We start from the raw sequence: 16,016 nt of genomic DNA on the forward strand, positions 1-16,016 counted from the left end.
GTGGGACTGTGGCCAGGACCTCGGCAGCCACAGAGACCTTTGCACCCTTCAGCAAACAGCAGCAGGTCCGGGGAGCAGCAGGGGCAGGAGGGAGGGGGATTGGGGTTGAGGACAAAGGACTGCACAGCCAAGGCACCACGTACGCTCTCCTTCTAGACCCTTTATTGAACATGGGGCCACCCCAAACCCAGTGTGGGGGTCGGGGACGGCCGTGTGCAATGCTTCCCCAGCTGGGGGAGGGTCCAGATGCTGCAGCTGTGGGGAGAGTCCTTGTGGGCAGTCGGGTCTAGGGCAGGTGGAGCTGGAAGATTTCCGTGACTCGTGGCTTTAGCTCGCCCAGGTTGGGCAGGGGGGCTGAGAGCCCCACGACGCTCCACTGCTCCCCTGCCACCATGCTGGAGCTGTGGTAGGACAGCAGCTGGACCCCTGCCTTGCTCAGCAGCCCTGGAGAGGAGGACAGCAATTAGGGACCACAGGTTGCCCCACTGATCCAAGCACCCAGCAGGGAGCTGAGCCTTTGCTCACCCCAACACCCCACTCAGAGGTGCCATTCCTTCCTCCACCCCAAGTGCTTTGCCCAGCATCACACAACCTCCTGTCCATACCCCCCATCCATCCATCCAGGCAGCAGCAGAGGCTCAGCTCTAGGTCGGTGTGGGGGTTCCCCAGGCTGTCCCTGCAGCTCAGGGCTGGCACAGGGACTCACCAGTCAGGGTGGCCAGAGCACTGCTGTCGGAGGCTTTGGCTCTGTAGACGAGGAGAGGGCCAGACAGTGGGGCTGGCTGCTGGAAGGTGGCCCCGTTGATCTGCCGCAGGGCTGGGGTGCTGCCCTGCACTGTCCCCATCACCTGGTGTGGGGTGCCCTGCAGGGACACCTGCACCAGCCCAGTGCTGCTGTCGGGCTCGGGGGCCACATCACTGTGGGTGCTTGTGACCTGCCAGACAGACATGGGCACTCAGCACCCCGTGTGTGTCTGGGGCGGGGAGGGGATGTCCCCAATCCCTGGAAGCATTAGCAGCCCGGCAGGGTGTCCCCAGGCTCATGCTGCTTGGGGGGGAAGGTGCAGCAGGCTGGGGGGCAGAGCCTGGGTGCCCACACACCTTCAGCCCAGCCTCCTGGGCCAGCAGCGTGGCGTTCACCAGGGTCACCTCCTTCTGCGTCCCTCCAGCCAGCATGCCCGCGGCCACAGCAGGCGTCAGGTAGCTGCCAGCCTCCTTCAGGGCTGTCCCTGGGGGGCAGGGAGGAGGTGTGCATGAGCCAGCAGCAGAGAGGTCAGGCCTCCCTGCACACTCCAGGGCTCCAACCCCACTGCTCTCCCTGCTCTCCTGCCTGCCCGTTCTCCACACCCAGGCTCACCTAGGGTGCAGACCTGCAGGCTGCCCTGCACTTGCTTGCCCACCGTGCACAGCAGCGTGCCCAGGGCCCTGGCCAGGGTGACCCAGGGCTTGGTGTGGGGTGAAAAAGCCTTGCTGAGAGCCTGCCCATTAACCTGTGGGAGAGAGCGAGTGGTGAGAGCCTGCCAGGGATCCCACACGGAACACTGCTGCCAGTGCACCCGTGGGTCACAGCTGGGGTAACTGAGGCGCTCAGAGGAGCTCAGGAGCTGCAGGGGCACTCACTACTCCTGTCAGCCCCTTCCCCGTGGCCATGTCCACGATCTGCATGGCGATTTCCTTGCCGCAGCGGCTCTGTGCCTCCCGTGTGCTGGCGCCCAGGTGTGGGCAGGAGATGACGTTGGGGTGGTTCACCAGGTCACGGTCCTTGGGGGGCTCCTGCAGACACAGTCCCACCCTGCCATCAGCTCGGAGCAGGAGGCATTCACCCTCCTTTGCAAGGAGGGAAGCTGAGAATGGCTGTTCCTGACCCCAGCCTCACAGGTACTGTGAGGTACCTTGGTTTGGGCAACACTAAGGCAGTGCTGAGACAAAGCCAAGCTCGGGGGGTCCCCACAGCCCCACTGACCTGTGTGAAGACATCGAGGGCGGCCCCACCACACTGGCCGGACTGCAGCGCCCGCAGCAGCGCGCCCTCGTCCACGATGCCACCGCGGGCGCAGTTCACCACCTGCACGCCGCGGCGGCACTTGGCAAAGGTGCTGTCGTTCAGGAGCCCTGCAGACGGAGGGCTGTGAGCAGAAGGGGGCTGCCCCAGCTCTCCCCAAAGCTCCCCGAGATCCTGCCCCGCCCGTACCCGTGGTGGAGGGCAGCAGCGGCGTGTGCACCGTGATGAAGTCGCAGCGGGGCCAGATCTGCTCCAGCGGCAGCTGCTCCACGCCGAAGGTGGCCGAGACGTCGGGGGTGATGATGGGGTCGTAGCCGATGGTCTGGGGCACAGCGGGCACTCACTCTTACAGCCTGGCTCAGGCAGCTCGAGCCGCCCATCGTTGCTCCCTGCCCTGCCTCCTCACCTTCATGCCAAAGGCCTGCATGCGAGTGGCCACCTCCCTGCCGATGCGGCCCAGCCCCAGCACGGCCAGCGTCTTCCCGTTCAGCTCCATGCCCATGTACTGGGGAGCACAGGGACAGTGAGGGAGCACACCCCACATGGACACCCCCCACCCAGAGGTGCTTCACCTCCCTCCTACCTTCTTACGGTCCCACTTGCCCTCCTTCATGGAGGCAGCTGCCTGCGGGATCTGCCTAAAGAGGAGGCTGTGGTCAGCGTGGGGCAGGGGCCTGCAGGGGACACCTCTGTCCCCACCCAGCCCTGTGCTCACCTGGCCAGGCACAGGATCATCCCGCAGGTGAGCTCGGCGGCGCTGAGGCTGTTCCCAGTGGGTGTGCTGGGGATGAAGAGCGTGTCACTGCTGTGTGTCCCCCGGGCTGACAGGGCTCTGTGCCCCCCGAGCATGGAGACACACGGGGAGGTGCCAGGGCTGGGGAAGGCACCCTGCTGAAGTCCCCCCGGCCTCCCCAGGATCACAGGCACGGATGTCCCCCCACTCCTGCTCTTACTTCATGACCAGGACGCCCTTCCTGGTGGCTGCCTCCACGTCCACATTGTCCACGCCAGTGCCAGCTCTGCCCACCACCTGCAGCCTCTCTGCCGCCTCCAGCACCTCGGCCGTGACTTTGGTGGCCGAGCGGACGATGAGCCCATCGCAGTCCTGAGGGGTGACAGACACGGCGAATGGGACCAGGGCAGGGTCAGGGAACAGGGACAGCCCTGCCAGGGTCCGGGATCTGCCGTGCGAAACCGGCCGGGCTCTTGCATCAGACGGGAGGCGGGGATCGGTCGAGGGGGTCCCGCTGCCTCCCGGGACCGCCGGCCCGTAGCTGTGCCCACCCACCCACCCACCCGGGCGTGGGTGCAGCCCTGCCTCACCCGGATCTCCCGCAGCAGCTCCTCCTTGCTCAGCCCGGGCTTCTCCTGCACCCGGAGCCCGGCGGCCTGCAGGATCTCCCGGCAGCAGGGGTCCAGGCTTTCGCTGATCAGCACTTTCTGCAGCTTGCCCAGGGCCATGGCGGGACGGGGCCGGATGGGACGGGGCCGGACGGGACGGGACGGGGGTGCCGGCTCTGTCCGCACTCCGCCGAGAGGCTGCTGCTGCCCCTCCGCCGCGCTAAAAGAGCTGCGAGCCGCGCACGTTTTTCGGGCTCATTGGGTCCCGTCTCCATAATCCCACCTCCTTCCCTTCCCCTCCCCGCCCCAGCCCGCCCGGTCCCCTCCTCATCCCCCCCGCCCCCGGGGGGAGGGAGGAGGCGGGGGGTGCGGGCCACGGCCCCCCAGCAGCCCCAGGGAAAGGGAAGGGGTGCCCCAACAGCACCCCGTGGGTCAGGGAGCCACGAAAACCGGGGGCAGCTTGTCCCGATCCTGCGCACCTCCGTCCCGCATATCACAGCTCAGTAAGGCAGGACGGGGACGGCAGTGACAGCCACCATGGCGTGGGTGGCTCCCCACAGAGCCGGGGGTGCCGCGGGCAGGGAGCAGCCCGGCCCATGGCCAACCCAGACGTGCCCTCCCCAGCTCGCCCAGGAATGGGGGTTCCCCAGACCCCGCAGCTCAGAAGCGAGGCAGTGCCGTGGCCCCTGCCCACCCCCGACTTCGTGCCTGCTGTTGAGCAATGTCTCTGATAAGGCGCCGGGGACACGGGGCCGGACCTGGCCGCTGGCTCCCAATGACGGGAGGTGCGTGGGAGCCACCCAGCAAACGCCCTCCATGGGGCAAGAGCCAGGTGGCCGCGTCCAGTGACCCCGCAGTGGGAAGTGCTGGCCCTGAGACACCATGGGGACGGGTCCGTGACACCGGGCATGGGATGCGAGGATGGCAAGGGGTGCGGCCAGACCTTCACCGGACACCTGGAGCAGGCATTGCCCATGGGGAGCAGGGTCTGGCCCTTCCTTCCACCACTTTTCACTCTTGGGAGAGTGGGTAGAACCTACCCACTGCTGCCAAGCCAGGTCCCAAAGGGATTGGGCCGAACCCAGGCAGCAGATCCAGCTCTGTGCGAGACCTGGGTGGCCCTGGAGGCTGTAAAGCCAAGCAGAGCCCGAGGGATGGACCTGTCCTAGCAGACAGGAGGTGGCCGGAATGGGATGACTGTCCTGGCCACAGGCAGCGCCGCCGAGATGGGAGAGCACAGCGCTGTGGACAGCCTGGAGCTGTGGACAGCCTGGAGCTGTGGACAGCCTGGAGCTGCGGACAGCCTGGAGCTATGACAGCCTGGAGCTATGACAGCCTGGAGCTGTGGACAGCCTGGAGCTATGACAGCCTGGAGCTGTGGACAGCCTGGAGCTATGGACAGCCTGGAGCTATGACAGCCTGGAGCTGCGGACAGCCTGGAGCTGTGGACAGCCTGGAGCTGCGGACAGCCTGGAGCTATGACAGCCTGGAGCTGTGGACAGCCTGGCTCCACCCCAGCCGGTGCCACCCTGCAGCTACAGCCAGGGAACAACCGTGACGCCAGAGCGGGGAAAGTCCAGGGCGGCCGGCACGGGGTGACAGATGCGGTCAAGGGCAGCGGCTGGTGAAATCTGCAGCGGTCCCCTCGGCAGGGAACTGTGACCCGGGTACCGCCACAGGGATAGCCCGCCACGGGCTGGGGCCACCGCAGCCCTCGGCACAGCGGGGCACCAGCCCCGGCCTCTGTTTTAGCCATCAGGACCTTGCTGCAGGTGCCCGCAGGACACAGCAGGACCTGCCATCCCGGCGCCCTGCTCCCTGGAGGTTTGCCCGTGGCCTCCATGGTGGCTCCCCTCCCACGCCTGTGGCGTGTTTGTGCGGGGGACACGCGTGGCCAAGCCATCGCCGCCTGTGGCAGCGCATTTTCCGGCTTTTCCCGGCCAGCTTGTGCCCTCTCCTGGGGACTGTGGCCAGAGGCACATTGCCGCGGCCCTCCTGGGACACTGGGAGTGTCCTGCTGGGACACCGGGAGTGCTGGAGGGGTGGCTGTGCCAGCAGGCAGGTGCCCCCACTCCTTGGCCCCCAAGGGAGACGGCTGGAGGCGACCCAGAGGCTGGAGGGGACCCAAAGGCTGGAGAGGACCCAGAGGCTGGAGGGGACCCAAAGCTGTCAGGGCCAGTGGGATGGGTGTCAGGGGGTTGTGGCTGTGGTGATTTATGAGTCACAACGGGGATGAAATGGGGGGTTATGGGGCACAGCACCCCTCTGCTGACCCCATGGTACCGGCTGTTGCTTTTAGAGTAAGAAATTTGGCAGGAAATAAACCCACCTGTGTTCCAGCTGGCCTTCACAGATCAGAGGGCTGGGGACAGCTGAGCTGAATTTCTGAGTATAACCAATTTGGCACTATAGGTCTGGTGGTGTTCAGTAGGAAATTCTAGCTGTACAGCTTCACAAATAGTGCAGTTTATTAATTCAACACCATAGGTTTGGTCACATTCCATAAAATCCTTCATAATCACAGATTGATGAATGGATGAATGGTGCAGTACATGGAAGCAGCAGAAATACAGATGCAGAATTGCTGTTGATAAATGCACCAGTTGCAGTGATGTGTTGTGTGATGATAATAACAATTGTATACAGAAACTTACCACGAAGGTGTCCCCACTTGGGAGGTGAGAGAGGAGAGTAGCCCATTCTGTCTCCAAGGTGTTTTTGGGTCTTCCTCCCAAAGGTAAAATTCCTACCCTCCTTACATCCAGCCCTATTCCTTTCTACTTCTTCCCCTACTCCTGTGTTATGTAGAACACAACCTAAGTGGAGAGTATGGAGATATAGATGTGGTATCATGTACCATTAAGTTTATTAGCATATGCAAGGGGTGTGTATTAATATTTAAATGGCCCTTAATCAGACAAAAATTACTTTTTTTTGGCCACTGAGTCCTCCAAATTCCTGGTCATATGATTTTGTTCCATTAGTCAGAGTCAAAGCAGAACCACCTCATCACCACAGGACTTCTTCCTCCTTTCTTGCCATCAGCTCTGTGGCTTTCCATCCACACAGGTAACACAGAGGGTGTGGATAACAACCCTTAGCCCTCACCTGGCTCCACACAAGGGTCCTGGACAGACTCTGCTTGGTGGCAGGTGGGTGGCCATGGGGCACAGCTGGCTGGAGGGCTGTGGGGGTGCAGGACAGAGGAGAATGGGGCCAAGCAACAGGGAATTTGGGGGAGGGTCTCTGCAGAGAGAATGGGGCTGGGAGAGGAGGCAGGGGCAGCGCTGGTATTGGGATGTCAAGCAGGTAAAGGGATTAGGGGTGGCAAAGGGGACTGGGGTTGTTGGGGCTGGGATGGGGAATGGCAAAGAAGAGGAAAGGGGTGAGGGGTTTGGGGGTGTTTGGTTGGGATGGTGGCTGTTCAAGGGGATTTATGGGGATCAAGGGCTATAGGAATGTCCTAGTGGAGGAGTGGGATGTCATGGGCAATTATAAAGCAAGAGAGGGTGTTGAGGGACTGGAACAGTATCCAGAGACTCATGGGGCTCTGGGGTGGCAAAGGGGATTGGGGGTGTCACGTTGGGATGGAGGCACCCAAGAATGATGGGCAGGTAATTGGGGTGTCAGTATGGATGTTTGAGGGTGCCATGAGGGATCTTGGCTGATTGGGTCTTTTGGGGAGACCGTGAAGTTGGAAGGATTGAGAGGGGAGAGGAGGGGATCATGGATTGTTTCTGGGGGACTGAAGTGTGAGGAGCGATTGGGGCTCAGTCCAGAGGGAATGGGTGGAGTGGGGAATTGGGGCGGGAGGTGGCTGTGTCAGCCGGGACAGGATGGCGATTAAGGAGAGATTATGGGGGGATGGACAGAGGGATCAGGGAGAGGGCAGAGGGAGGGAGCGCGGAAGGAAAGATGACGGGGTCAGAGGAAAGGATGGAGGGATGCAAGGAAAGAAGGATGCGGGGTCAGAAGGAGGGAGGGAGGGATTCTGGGAGGCAGGGAAAGATGAAGGATGGAGGCAGGGAGAAGGAGGAGGAGGAGGAGGAGGAGGGGAAGCAGAAGCGGGCGGAGCCGGCCGGTGCCGCAGAGCCGCGTCCCCGGCGCACGCCGGGCCGGCTCGGCAGCGCCTGCGGGGACCCGGCGGCCCGGCCCGGTGCCCCCGGTGGCCTGGCGCGGTGGCCTGGCCCGGAGCTGGCCGGCCCGGGGCCGCCGGTGCGTGGCCCGGCGCGGAGGAGGATGCGAGCCCCGAGGCGGAGGTGAGGAGCGCGTCCGTGTGACATCCGCGGGTGCGTGTCCGGGGCGATGCGGGTGCCGGTGTCCGTGTGTGCCGGGCACGGCGGGGGCTGCGTGCGCCCGCGCTGGGCTCTGGTGATGCCGCAGCTGAGGCACAGGTTAACCCCCGGTACCATCGGTGCCGCCGGGATGCAGCTGGGATGCGGGCGGGATCAGAGTGCGCTCCCTCGGGGCTGCGCAGGGCCGGACGCTCCCTGTCCCAAACCCCATTCCTTGGGCCGGGGATGTCCCTTCCTGCTGCTGGGGTCCCGTGGGGCTAGCGGCAGGGCTTTGGGACCCCGGGCTGGTGGTTCTCTGGGCCCTGCATCAGGCAAGCCCAAGGGAACTCGGGAGCCACTGGTGTGCATGGAAGGGACCAGGAGTCGCTTGCCTGTGGCTATCAAGGCAATGTGTGCGTGCCACACGACAGGGCAGGAGCTGCAGGGTGCTGTGGGATCCTGGGCCGGTGCCTGCACCATCACTAAGCTCTCCTCGTGCACCGGGCATGTGAGGCTTGCTGGGAGATGCTGGGCCAAGCAGGGCACTGAAGGAAGGGGTTCAGGGTGCTGCTGGTGGTGCAGGGAGCTTGGCTTGCCTCATCTCCCCAGCCCCGTTTTAACCGTGGCCGCTCTTCCCCTGGCTGTGTCCGTGCCCGGTTCCACGCTGAGCCGCTCGCTTGACCCGCTGCAGGGATGCCGGGCCCCGGAGCGGTGCCGGTTCCTCTGCAGGGATGCCGGGCCCCGGAGCGGTGCCGGTTCCTCTGCAGGGATGCCGGGCCCCGGAGCGGTGCCGGTACCTCTGCAGGGATGCCGGGCCCCGGAGCGGTGCCGGTTCCTCTGCAGGGATGCCGGGCCCCGGAGCGGTGCCGGTTCCTCTGCAGGGATGCCGGGCCCCGGAGCGGTGCCGGCTGCCACGCCTGCGGTGCCGCTCCGGGAGCCGCCCAGCGCCAGCCCCCGCTCCCCCCGGCCTGCCGTGCTCAATGGGGACCTTGTTCCGTGCCCCGTGTGCAGGTCGGTGGGTGGCCGTGCCGTGCGCTCCGTGCTCTGCTCGCACGCTCCGGCAGCCGCCGTGTTTGGGGACGGCTGTCCCCGCTGCACCTCCTCCCCTGCTGAGACATTTGTGCCATCGAGTCAGCGGGGAGCTGGGATGTGCCACGCTCGGCGTCTGAGCTGCCACGCACTCCCTGGCCTTGCCTGGCCCTTGTCACGGCTCCTCTGCCAGCCTGGAGCCACACGGTGGCTGCTGCTGAGCGCAGCCTGCTGTCCATCCCTCCGTCCATCCCTCCGTCCATCTCTCTGTCCATCTGTCTCCCTGCAGGAGGTGATCCAGCAGCAGAAGGAGGTGAGTTGCTGTTGCTGGGCTCTAGTGTGCTTTGGGGACGCTTTACCCCAGGATGCTTTCCCCATGGCAGCAGCCACTCTCACACAGCCCATGTGTGAGCCAGCCCTTCGCTGTCCCCTCTCCCCAGCGGTGCCCTGGGGTGCCAGCGCTGGCCAGAGGCCCTGGTGTGATGCTGTGAGTCAGGGAGTGCTCTGAGTCAGGGCCTCGTGGTGCCACTCGTGCCAGGGCCTGCAGGCACACGGGGGTGGGTGGGCAGCGCTGCCTGGTGAGTGGGGGGCCCCAGGGCTGAGCCCCCTCATTCCGTGCTGGGCTGACAGCTCTTCTCCGTGCTCCAGGCTGGCATGAAAGGGCTCTTGTCCTCCTGCAGCCCCAGCAGCACTGCAGTGGCCTCCACAGCAAACAAATTCCCAGTGTTGGGCACAGGGGCAGGGAGGGGGGAGCCCCCACTCAGCCCAACCAGCCACGGCCGTGGCAGAGCCCTGGGCTCCTGCTGGCCCAGGACTCCCATGGCCAGGCATGGGGCTGCCACTCTGGCTGTGTGGGGGTGCTGGCTGGGCAGCTGGACTTTGGGAAAGTGGGTGCTTGGCTCATTCACCCCACTGGCAGGCAGCCACTGCCCTGGGCTGGCCCCGCCTCAGGGTGGCCCTGGGCAGTACTATTTTGTTTCCCAGGCATAAGGTTATTTTTGGGTTGTTAATACCATTGCCAGGGTCCCAGTCTGAAGCACTGTAACCAGCACAGGGTGGCCTGGTATCAGTCAGTTGGGTATTCCCCCGAATCTTCTCACTCTGTCCTTTCCTTTGTTCTTTCCCTATCTGTTCTGCTGGTGTCACCGCCCCACCAGGGACAGCAAGCCCTTCTCTAAAGAGGAATATCTTGTTCCAGTGTCATTCAAAGAGTGGCAGCTAATGTCTAGTGTTCTCTCTGGCTCTTCCAGCCCCTTTTGACACAGAATCAAATGGGAACTGTGTTCACTGAAGCACCATTCCCCATAAATACGTATGGTATATGGTACCATAGGTATATGGGATCAAGCTGATGGAACAGCCTCAATTCTCGTAATAATAATTCTGAAGTTCCCAGAACTTGCTGTCACTCCTTTATGTTAGGTAGATTCTATCCATGTTCTGTTTTTTCTGGGGTTTACAGGAGAACAGAAGTGGCTTCTTTAATCCAACAGGCTCACAGAAGCTTAACTTGGGCCTCTGATGCTGGGATGTAGGACTGCTCAAGGCTCACTATTTTTTTTGCCTTGTGGGCAAAACCACCGTATTCTCCAATCAAACTGATTAGAGGGATGGAGGACCTCTATGAGGGAATTTCAGAGAATTCTCTCTATGAGAAAATTTGGTTTGTTCAGTCTGGAAAAGAGAAGGCTTCAGGGGCATCTAATTGTGGCTTTCCAGTACCTGAAGGGAGCCCACAAGAAAGATGGAGACTTTTTACAAGAGCATGTAGTGACAGGACAAGGGGGAATGGCTTCAAACTGACAGGAGATAGGCTTGGATTGGATAGTAGGAAAAAAATTCTTTACTGTGAGCGTGATAAGACCTGGCCCAGGTTGCCCAGAGAAGCTGTGGATGTCCCATTGCCAGATGTGTTCAGGGTCAGGTTTGATGGGGCCCTGAGCAACCTTGGCTAGTGGAAGGTGTCTCTGCCAGGGGGGTTGGAACGAGATGATCTTTAAGATTCTGTCCAAACCAGCCCATTCTAGGATGATTCGATGATGATGATCATTGATCTACTGATACACTCTAACCTTTGGTGAGGCATGATAGTGGCTAAGACTTTGCCAGGGCTTTATGATCAATAGTGGAACAAGTGTTTATATCCCTGGAGCAGCCTATCAAAAATATGCTGCACTCCCTTCCAGGTGAAGGTGAATCAAGCCTTGTATTCCTGGAGTGGAATCACAAAAAACATGTATTTTACATTCAGGGTTGCCATCCATGAGTGAGGCACTCCCTGAAGCTGGGTTACCAGTTCCTTGATATTTGGCACAGCAGTGGTTAAAGGCTCAGTATTGGCACTGGCATCTCTCTTTTCTCCAAATGTGGTGCCACCCTGTCTATGTGCCAGTAATCAACAGCTGATTGCCATCTCCCTTCCAGGTTTTAGCCAAACTGGTGAATTACATGGGGCGAAAGTTTGGCGAATTACCAATTGGTGAATGATATGGGGAGTGGGCTCTGGAGCTGATTTATCTTTTTTCCAAATTAGCTGTAACTTCAGGAGCTCAATTTCGTGCTGCAGCAGAGAATTGTAGCTTTTGAATGAGGGAGGGTAAGCACCATGTGGGGTGAATGCACTGTGACATCCGGATTTCTTTTAGGGTCAGGGTTGAACAGGAGGAGCAAACGCTGCTCTGCATCAGCTGCCAGGTTTGGCTGCTCAGAACACTGAAACCCAAAATGTTTTCATTGTGATCTTTTGCTGCAAAGCGTGCTGTGCTTATCGCCTGGGAGCCATAAATTAGCCGTGGTGGTTCGGCACGTTGCACTTGCTCTGTTCACTCCAGTGATTTCAACCCTGTCCACACTTTTTCAGTGTCCTGCTGTGTTCATGCTGGAATTTGTGTTCCCTTACTTATTAGAAATGTCATTAATAGTTGAGCAGGCCCACCTGGAATTGGAATGTGTGGGCTGTTATTATGTATGCAGTGATAGGATTTCACCTGCTGAATTTCAGCTCAGCCTGGCTGATGGCCACAGCACTTTTCAAACTGAATCAGATTGAATGGGATTGCTTTTCAGCTATGATTTCCCACTCTTCACCAAGGTTCACTTGTCTCTTCTGTTTCTGTAATGCATCTGGCTTCATACTCAGGGGGATTGGAAGGAGACAATCATATTCCCCCAGTTTTCTGTCATTTGGGTCACCCCATATGTCTCCATCCTGTTCCTCGGGGAATATGATTAGTTTTCTAATGTGTATGATGTCAGGGGAATCAGGAGCTCACACAAGCATCATCTCTACCTTTTCTTCCAATTTTTATTTTTTTCTCCTTCTTTTCCTCTAAGTGTTTCTGCAGTTGCTTTTCCCTATTTTCAGCTGTATTAAAATGTATTAAAATGCATTTTAAATTGCTCCTTTTCTCTATTTCAAAGCAGTACATTCTATATCTGCCATTTTTTAGGAGAGAGGGTGCTCTGGTTTCCTTTTGCACACAAGATCAGCGAGCCTGCAACACTGTACCAATAATTGCTTTGTTGTTGTTTTTCCAACATTTTTGGGCCCATTCTTTTCCCTCTCAGGATGGTGCACACTTGTGTTAACCCAAGTAATAATAACAATAATATGCAGAAATTTAGCAAGCTGTCCCTGGCTTGGAAAAAGGGAGACAAGAATAGCCCCTTAACTGTCTCCAAGGTATTTTTGGGTCTTCCTCCGAACCAGGTGAAATTTTTATCCTCCTTATGTGTACCCCAATCTTATCCCCCTCCTCCAATGTTACATATGGCATGATCTGGGTGGAGAGTTGAGTAACAGAGTCATATATGTAGCAGCATGTATTTCATTAAGCTTATTTGCCAGTGCAGTGGTGCATGTTTCATTATTTAAAATAATTCCTAATTGGGAAAAAATTGCTTTTTTGGCCATGGTGTCCTTCAAAATTCCAGTCACAGGACATTGTTCTGTTCTGTGCAGTTTTTCAGAGTCAAAGCAGGACGATCCTATCTCACAGGACTTCACCCTTTCCACAGCTCATCCTTTCTTTCTGTCAACTATGCACATCTCCTGTGCATAGGCTCCTTGGTCATCATATGCCCAGCATCCCCAGGATTTGGAGTATTTTACTGTCCCTATGGCTGTTCTGCCTCTGGGTATTGTGTCTCCTCGTGCATCAAGTGTTTGGCTGTGATCCCTCCTTGCTTGTTGAGTCTCTGGGTATTACTCTTCTGGGTGTCAAGCCTTGCATATTCTGCCACTGGTTAATGTGCCTTTTTGGGTATTTTGCCTCCAGGGATATCATGCCTCTGGTTACTGTCCTTAAGTGTTGTGCATCTTGATGTTTTGCTGCTGGGTGTCACACCCTGGGCACTGATCCACCTAGAGTGTCGTGCCTCCAGAGGTCACACCTCCCTGGATATTGTGCCTCTTGATCTCCTCAGGCAGCACACCTCTGGTTGTTGAAATTTGGGTGCCTCTGGGTTCCACACCTTGGGTAATATGCCCCTGGGTGCCTTATCTGTGGCTACAACACCTCTGGGTGCTTTGTCTCTGGGTATCATGGTTTATGGTGTCTGGCAGGGCACACAGTGCTGGTGTGTTTAATGTTGTCATGCCTCAGTTTCCCTCCATTGCTGCAGGGTCTGTGGCACCCTGTGTCTGCCTCTCCTGCTCCCTGCCAGGCTGGCAGTGCTGTGGTGTGCAAGGCTCTGGGGACATAGTCCTGGGGTCCCTACCATGGCTTGTGGCACAGGAACATGCTGGTCTTCCTTGGCTGCTGTGGCTCAGTCTCGTGCATGCAGGCAGAGCACTGTGCCCACACTGATGCTGGGGCAAGTGCCCACCTCCCTGCTCATGGGACCCCACCAAAAACCTGCCAGGCTGAGATAACAAAATAAACATTCTTATTTCTTTAAAAGGAAAAAAATCCCTAACAATCCAGGTTGTTGTTTTTTTTTTTTTTTTGTTAGGGTTTCTCCTTCTCTTTCTTTTAAATCACGAAATGACTCACGCTTCTGAGCTGAAAATAAACCCGATTGCAAGCTGGTGAGCCAGGACAGCACAGAGGCACAGGCCCTCTGAAAGCAGCCAGGGCCAGAGGCTCCCTGGGGCTGTGGCCTCAGCTCTGGGGGCTCAGGTGGCCCTGCCAGGGCTGCTAATGGACCTAAAGTGCTGCTGAGGGGACACTGCCATCTGTGCAGCCCCCAGGGCTCGCACTCAGAGCCGGCTGCGGGGACAGACACATGTGGCGTCACCGCTGTCACCCTGTCACCCTCCTGGTCCCTCTGTCCTGGTGCTGTGGTGACCCAGCCCCTGTCACCCTGTCACCCTCCTGGTCCCTCCAGCCTGGTGCTGTGAGTGACCCGGCCCCTGTCACTCTGTCACCCTCCCGGTCCCTTCGGCCTGGCGCTGTGGTGACCTGGCCCCTGTCACCCTCCCGGTCCCTCCAGCCTGGTGCTGTGGGTGACCCAGCCCCTGTCACCCTGTCACCCTCCCGGTCCCTTCGGCCTGGCGCTGTGGGTGACCTGGCCCCTGTCACCCTCCCGGTCCCTCTGTCCTGGTGCTGTGGGTGACCCGGCCCCTGTCACCCTGTCACCCTCCCGGTCCCTCCAGCCTGGCGCTGTGGTGACCCGGCCGTGTGCTGCTCTCCGCAGGGACCCCAGCAGCACTGACACCGTGCCGGCCGTGCTCCCCGGAGCCACACACATGGCGGGTAAGGCACCTGCATGTCCCTTTGCATCGCCGCGGTGGCTTTCTGAGCCTCCCCTGCCTTCTCCTCTCCTCTCCTCGGAGGTGTGTGTGGATCAGTGGCTTTGCTCGCCTGACTGCTGCTCGCCCTTGCTCCCCGCCAGCTTCCCAAGGAGAGCTGTGGGGAGAAGGGGATGAGGAGCCTGTGCCAGCCGAGCCGAGGGGCTCCAGCGGCCCCCCGGGCTCCCAGTCGGACCCCTTGATGCAGACGTGTCTCCTCCGGGACCTGGAGATGGGTCCCCTCGCCCACACACAGACCCTGCGGGACTTCGAGAAGGTGAGAGGGCGGGTGGGCACCGCCCGGGCACTGCCGGCTGCCCTGGCCACGGCAGCGGCGTTGGAGCGCAGGAGAGGCGGTGATGGCAGAGGAGGGAGAGGGGGCCGAGCCCGGCCGGGCGCGCCGCTCCCCTCACCGCCCTCACGGCTGCGGCGCGTGGGGGCCTCGGCGGCTCGGGTTTCACCGAGCCGCTGTCCCCGCTCCAGCGATTCCTCAAATAGCTCTGGGAGGCGGAAAAAAAAAAGAGAGGAAAGGGAGAGCAGCGGGGCCAGCGCCGGGAGTTGCGGGCGGGCAGGGAGCCTAGGCTGGGTCCCGGCGGCGCCATGTGAGGGGTGCCGGGATGCCCGCCCCATGGAGCGCCGGCCATGGCTAACGGGTACCGCACGCTCTCGCAGCACCTCAATGACCTCAAAAAGGAGAATTTCAGCCTCAAGCTCCGCATCTACTTTCTGGAGGAGCGCGTCCAGCAGAAGGGCGAGGAGAGCCGGGACGATGTTTACCGGCGGGTGAGTGCCTGTAGGGGACAGGGGTGAGGGGGTTTGCTCTCTTTTCTGGGAGGGAATGGGGTGAGGGGAGTGTAGCCATGGGGGATTCTAGGGAGGGCTTCGGGCACTGGGGCTGGGGGAGCTGCTTTATGGGAGTTTGCTCCTCGTTTCCTTTGACAGGAGCGGGGAGAGGGTTAGAGAGGGTCTCCAGCCCTGTGGGGTGCTCGGGGTGGGTGATAGTGCAAGTTTTGAGGGCAGACAGATGAAGTGGATACACCCCATCCCGGCGCCGACAGGCTAAAATACACCCGTGCCACTCACTGGCAGGAGCACCCAAAGCCCTGCCGTGGCGTGGGGGTCCCCAGTGCCACTTCTGTTTCATTCCCGTGGGCAGGGGGGCTGGAGTGTCCAGGCAAGCGTGAGGGCATCCTACCCACCCCCTTCCTGTTCCATAGAACATTGAGCTGAAGGTGGAGGTGGAGAGCCTGAAGCGGGAGCTGCAGGAGAAGCAACAAGCCCTGGACAACACATGGTGAGTGGGACTGGCCAAGCCCCTCACCCCGGGGCAGACATGGTGCCCATGTCCTGTCTGTGGTGGCTTTGTGGGCACGGGGATGGGGGTGTCTGCCTGCATTCTACCCATAGCAGGCAGTAGTGGAACCTGCAGTGGGGCTAGAGGGGTTTGCAATGGGGCTGGGCACTCGCAGGGCTCCTCTTACAGCCCTGGTGCCAGCCAAAAATAAAGGACAGCACCTGTTTGGTGGGGGAGGGCAGTGCTGTGCCCAGGGGCCATGGCACGGGTGTCTCAACGTGGGGCACCGATGGCAGGGGGCCAGTGGCACAGCAGCTAGTGAGCCTCTGGTTTTGTGTCAGAGCC

The 16,016-nt window shown here is 60.0% G+C and overlaps 3 protein-coding genes across 6 annotated transcripts in view; 1 reads left to right on the forward strand and 2 right to left on the reverse strand.

Moving 5' to 3' along the window:
- Window positions 1-144: 144 nt before the first annotated feature.
- PHGDH (phosphoglycerate dehydrogenase) lies at window positions 145-4,047 on the reverse strand. Of its 2 annotated transcripts, XM_056498218.1 has the most exons (13): window positions 3,823-4,047; window positions 3,326-3,572; window positions 2,956-3,107; window positions 2,718-2,783; window positions 2,586-2,640; window positions 2,409-2,507; window positions 2,192-2,324; window positions 1,964-2,112; window positions 1,621-1,773; window positions 1,358-1,490; window positions 1,102-1,229; window positions 707-935; window positions 145-444 (listed from the first exon to the last, which is right to left on the reverse strand). In XM_056498218.1, exons 2-13 carry the CDS (start codon window positions 3,461-3,463, stop codon window positions 287-289), a joined length of 1,593 nt encoding a protein of 530 aa, XP_056354193.1. In that variant the 5' UTR covers window positions 3,464-3,572; window positions 3,823-4,047; the 3' UTR covers window positions 145-286. The 2 variants fall into 2 exon arrangements, with proteins under 2 accessions (XP_056354193.1, XP_056354191.1); XM_056498216.1 differs by lacking the exon at window positions 3,823-4,047 and having other exon boundaries at window positions 3,326-3,667.
- On the reverse strand, window positions 3,844-6,295 carry LOC130255909 (uncharacterized). The gene is made up of 2 exons (XM_056496973.1): window positions 4,694-6,295; window positions 3,844-4,613 (listed from the first exon to the last, which is right to left on the reverse strand). Exons 1-2 carry the CDS (start codon window positions 5,244-5,246, stop codon window positions 3,844-3,846), a joined length of 1,323 nt encoding a protein of 440 aa, XP_056352948.1. The 5' UTR covers window positions 5,247-6,295.
- Window positions 6,296-14,320: 8,025 nt separating this feature from the next.
- PDE4DIP (phosphodiesterase 4D interacting protein) overlaps window positions 14,321-16,016 on the forward strand; it is a 28,829-nt gene continuing 27,133 nt past the window's right edge. For 2 of the 3 annotated variants that reach the window (XM_056498092.1, XM_056498093.1), the window contains exons 1-2: window positions 14,793-15,160; window positions 15,595-15,671. In XM_056498092.1, the coding sequence (XP_056354067.1) occupies window positions 15,020-15,160; window positions 15,595-15,671 (218 nt within the window). In that variant the 5' untranslated portion in view covers window positions 14,793-15,019. Of the gene's footprint in view, window positions 14,343-14,481; window positions 14,655-14,792; window positions 15,161-15,594; window positions 15,672-16,016 lie in introns of those variants that run through there. The other variant, XM_056498091.1, reaches the window with a different exon arrangement.

The sequence above is a fragment of the Oenanthe melanoleuca genome, chromosome 8 (genome assembly GCF_029582105.1).
Source record: "Oenanthe melanoleuca isolate GR-GAL-2019-014 chromosome 8, OMel1.0, whole genome shotgun sequence".
NCBI classification, from domain to species: domain Eukaryota; kingdom Metazoa; phylum Chordata; class Aves; order Passeriformes; family Muscicapidae; genus Oenanthe; species Oenanthe melanoleuca.